This window comes from Morone saxatilis, unplaced genomic scaffold (assembly GCF_004916995.1).
Source record: "Morone saxatilis isolate NCDOM2014 unplaced genomic scaffold, NCSU_SB_2.0 Contig23, whole genome shotgun sequence".
Lineage (NCBI taxonomy): Eukaryota > Metazoa > Chordata > Actinopteri > Moronidae > Morone > Morone saxatilis.
In genome coordinates this window covers 17644030-17648876 of record NW_023339796.1, presented here as the reverse complement: position 1 = coordinate 17648876, position 4847 = coordinate 17644030, and the positions used below count along the sequence as shown (strand labels likewise).

At 38.8% G+C, this 4847-nt stretch overlaps 2 protein-coding genes across 2 annotated transcripts in view; both read right to left on the bottom strand.

Moving 5' to 3' along the window:
* The window catches only part of scp2a (sterol carrier protein 2a), a 15552-nt gene extending 12743 nt beyond the window's left edge, over nt 1-2809 (bottom strand). Inside the window, exons 1-5 of the mRNA XM_035670717.1 lie at nt 2652-2809; nt 1205-1262; nt 1001-1072; nt 608-739; nt 447-511 (exon numbers count right to left, since the gene is read on the bottom strand). Coding sequence (XP_035526610.1) covers nt 447-511; nt 608-739; nt 1001-1072; nt 1205-1262; nt 2652-2705 — 381 coding nt within the window. The 5' untranslated portion in view covers nt 2706-2809. The remainder of the gene's footprint in view (nt 1-446; nt 512-607; nt 740-1000; nt 1073-1204; nt 1263-2651) is intronic.
* A 336-nt stretch (nt 2810-3145) lies between these two features.
* The window catches only part of czib (CXXC motif containing zinc binding protein), a 3714-nt gene continuing 2012 nt past the window's right edge, over nt 3146-4847 (bottom strand). The window contains exons 6-8 of the mRNA XM_035670718.1: nt 4481-4558; nt 3705-3770; nt 3146-3446 (exon numbers count right to left, since the gene is read on the bottom strand). Coding sequence (XP_035526611.1) covers nt 3369-3446; nt 3705-3770; nt 4481-4558 — 222 coding nt within the window. The 3' untranslated portion in view covers nt 3146-3368. The remainder of the gene's footprint in view (nt 3447-3704; nt 3771-4480; nt 4559-4847) is intronic.

Sequence of the window (4847 nt, the reverse complement as noted above, 5' to 3'; positions counted from 1 at the left end):
TATACAAATAAAGTTATTATTATAGTAATAGCCTGTTTTGTTGATAGTAGATATATTTCTATATTTTACAAGAAATGCATTTTGACAACATTTGTGTTTGAGGTTTGCCTTTTAAAAGGTAGAACTCTTTATTATGGCCACCAAACTACCCCTTCAGCCCCCCTGTAATATAAATTCCCTCAACAGTAATAAGCAGTTAATGAAAACTAATAAAAGAAAATTGAAGCTTTCTTCTTTTTTTGTTTATCAGTAAAGTTCATCTTTCTGTTTTACTGGGGCAGATGACAAATGGGGACCACCGGCTGATATTCTTCCTTTCTTTCTCTTTTCATAAAGAAAAACTATGCTGCTAGCAAAAAGTACAGAAGGTGGACACAATAACAACAACACCTCTATGGTGGATTGAAAGACACAATCCTCCAGTTCAACAACAGATAGTTTTATACCTTTGAGGACAAAGAGCCTCTCTCCATCTTCTCAAACCCGAGGGCGAGCACACAGTCAGCAAGACCTGCAAAAGGAGAGGAGAAGTGATCAAAAAGTGGATTTACAGTTTCAGATAAATCATAGATAATGGATTATGAAAAAAATCACTTGCTTGACTCACCTCCCAGAACCAACTGCCGAGCCATGAAGAGAGCTGTGGAGCCTGTGGAGCAGTTGTTGTTGACGTTGATGATGGGGATCCCAGTCAGGCCCAGGCTGTGGTAAATGGCCCTCTGCCCACATGTGGAGTCCCCTGGGGGAATAATGTAGAAGCTTATTTATTTTACTTTTTTACTCTGGTAATTACAATATGAAAGGCACGTTTATTTATGACCATAAGCATTTTATGTTACAAAATGTATGTTTATAGACTTCACAGTATTTCGGAAGTTACAAACAAATGAAAGCATGTTCTGTATGTATATAAGAATGTCAAGATTAGTGCTATTTACTATTCCAGAGGAAACATCTAAAATGTTAACACTTTATAAGAGACTTGACAACAGGGTCTTACCATACACATATCCTACACATGCTTGTTCAATGGCAGAATACGGGATTCCTGCATCTGCTAGAGCATTCTGACCTGAAACAGGATGCACACATACAGTAATAAAACACTTTGTTACGTTAAACAACAAGATCCATCTCACAGATATTCAGATACGGTTTCTTTTGAGTGACTGAACAATGTCCATTTTCGGAGAAAGATAAGCACCTGCTTCCTTGGCCATATCAGGGTAATCATAGTTGTCTCGGACTCCAGGCTTGTCGAACTGCAGCGAAATACAGACATGAGTGTCACTAAACATGAACATTCACATCCGTTTTTCCTTTTCTCAAGTACAGGATAACATTCTTGGGTTCTTTTTTTCTTAGTAAACAACCAACTTTATTGTCACTGTAACCGTTACATTGGATCATACTTAAATTACAGTTATTCTAATCAATTTATTTGTAAATGTTTGATAAATAAATGCAAACTAGTTTCTGATTGGTATACAGCGATCGAAATGTACATATGCACGCTGAATATTTGTTTACCCACATAATTACAAACTAACCACAGGGACATTGTATATTTGAAGTGAAAAAGGTTAAAAATCCACAAAGCGAGTGAGAAGATCATATGAACTATTTCAATATTTACAAGCTCAAACACTGTACTAATACTACTTTACTAATAGCACAATCTATTTGCCTTTAGGCTAAGCAATAGGAACACCTTAATCCAGAGATCCGGAGAGAAAAGGTCAAACATGCCCCACAAGCCAAACTGACTGCCTGCGTATGTCACAAGAGGAAAGGGAGAGACCTGTGGGCTGCGATTAATATACAATATCATATATTTTAATACATTTCTTGCTAAATTTGTCACTAGTTGACTTTTAGAAATAAAAAAAAATTAGGAACATTATTGTCTGTCTACTATTCAGTGTGACAGTGAGAGAGGGTTGTACAGTGACACCAATCAGTCTCATAATGACAGCATCAGTACACTTAAAGCCCAAATGTAAATAATACTAAACGGACACAATCTCATTTAATAAAAACCATAACAACAGGTGCAAAGGGGACATTTTCAAATCCACTAGAAGTGTTATGCCCTTGTGATGATCATGGTCATCATTCAGAAGCCTGAAAAGTTTTTTCCATCTTCACTTTCAAAGAGACTGCAGACTTTCCTGACACACTGGGTGAACAGCTCTGCACTGAGTTCACTGTGTAGCAGCCTGCTGGAGAGATGACCCTTAGCACAGATTGCAACTCTGGTGGCCGTGAACTATGGACTGAATGAATGTAGGGAGGCATGAAATAGCACAAACACCAACATTAAATCCTGACCAAACTTTAACTCTAAGCACAGCTTTAAAACTACAAATACAGCTACTTTGTTTGGGCTAACCCAGCTAACTAATGTTTACATGTGTAGTGCCAGCTGTGGACACAATATGAGCACTACGGTCGGTTTTTAACTGTTATATAATAACATCTATAACATCAGAGTACACAAGGGTTTAGAAATAAAAGCCAAAGCTTGTTTTTTTAGGTGGAGCATGTTGAATGCAGTGCGACCTGAAGTTAGCCGACAATGCTAGCCTCAAGTCTTACATACGGCTGTCGTCTTGCGGACTAAGACAATAATAATAATAATATTAAGCTACCTTTGTCATGCCCACACCGATGACAAACACCCTGTTCTTCTTCCCAGGTGCCATGGTCGCTTGTGTCCAGCAGCAGGTCCAGAGGGAGGCGGACAGACAGGTCTGTGGACAGCAGCACTGACAGGGTCCACAGATTACACTGGAGAGCAAAGATCGTCTATGTCCCAACCGATGCGTCACTCGGTCTGTGCTAATGTGGGCTTGCTGGAGAGTTACCTTATATACAAACATTGTTCTCCTTAAAATCGTGTACATCATGTAAACACCTTTTGAAAATGACTTGTAGCTGTATGCAGTAGGCTGTCTTTCTAACTTTCTTCAATTGTTGAACGAGGAAAACCTGAAATCCCTTTTCTCTCAAGGGTTCTCTCTTTCCAGTGACTCCATCCAGCTATGTGAACAGAGTTCAGTCTCTTGTGACACAGGTTGCTATAAATGTACACTACTACTCTTCTGAGCGCCAGTGAAAGTGGAAAGCAAAGAACAAACTTCACTCAAAATGTTCACCTTTTGATTTTATTGAGGCAGTGAAAAAAAGCCTTGAACGTGCGGATTAATCCATGATGTGTATGGACGACCTGTGCTGTTAATCCACAGCTGTTAATGTTCATCACCAACCAAACCACGCCACCTCAGCATCTGAAGCATCCCTTGATGCCAGGAAAGAGGCCCCAGGATGTTTAACTGTAGTGTTCATTCGCTCATCACATGATGACATCAGCACTTTTTGAACTGGTGTGTGACCTCATATATTCCCACCGACTCGCTGACTTTCTCGTCGTAGTCTGTCCAGTCCTGAAATTTACAAAACGAGGGTTTGTCAAGTTGCACAGATAAAAGAGGTTGTCATATTCTGTTGGGATTATTATTATTAGTCATTTTCAGAAAAGTAGAAAATGAATGGAAGAACCTGTAATGAAGGATGCCATCAATCAGAATTGAAATTCTGTTTCAAGTAAAACATTCTCTAAAAAGTTAATTTGTGTGCAACAACCAAAAGCTGAAACCAAATCTGACTAACCATCAGGGACAAGTTGTTCCCTCTGCACTTACTTTTTCTTGTAGGTTGATTTCAAGAAACGGTGTTCCAGACTCTGCTCCTTGTGCAGCGAAACCCGCCTGGAGTGGGGTTTTTTTTTTTTTTTAAAAAAGAGGAAATTGAGAAGAGCCACATGATAATATATAATACTGTTTCTCAAGTAAACTCTCTGACTCAGGAGCAATATACTTTTTCCACAGAAAATATGTTGACTCAGCAAGCGTGTATCTAATACCAGTTATTGATTTCATTCAGTTTAGGTGGGCAGTTCTAGTGAGTCAGCACACTCATGCAGCAACAGACTTTTTTCACAGCAATAGTGAAATAGTAGGGTAAACACAGGTGTTACCAATGCTACTAATTAAATAGTTATTATAATTAATAATAATAATAATAATAATAATAACACCACCATATGCCATTATGTTTTCTGAGACAGTTATCAGTTGTCACATATGGTTCAACCCTATTTGCAAATGTATCTGGCAGGCCAAATGTCACCAGTTAAAAATGTACACACTCTACATTAAGTAGGTCATTCACATGGAAGACATTTTGACATGTCACAGTAGAAAAAGCACAGGTGCAAATAATAAAATCAATCTTTGCTGAGTCCCATTTGGCTGCTTTTGTTTCAGGGTGCTGGTACTGTGCATGCTGGCTCAGAGTCACACGGTCAGGGACACTTGAGTTGGAACACTTGTGCTTTTCCTACAAGGTTAAATGTCCACTGTGAAAAAAGCCTATTCTATATGCATTGTAAAACTCAAATCTGTTCAAACGTTCTTACTTGTGGTTCGAAGTCAATGGGCTCCAGACCTCGACACTCAAACTGCACCATTGTCTTGAAGCGCTCGCTGTCCTCGGCCTTCAACACAGCAAACATACAGCAACATTAGAGAGAGACACACACAATGGAAAAAAGAAGCAGCACTGAACATATTTGTTCAGAACTGAAAGAGACAAACTCAAGGACAGATGCAAGGCAGCAATGTTTTTAGAAAACCATTAAAGAAAATGTTTTCTAATAGTCCTCTATTTTTAAACCTTTGAATACATTTTTGCACTAAAGGACTGTAGATTTTGTTCCCTTATCACTTCCATTAAAAGTGCATGAGGATGAGATCTCCTAATGGCCAGTATGAGCAGGACACAAC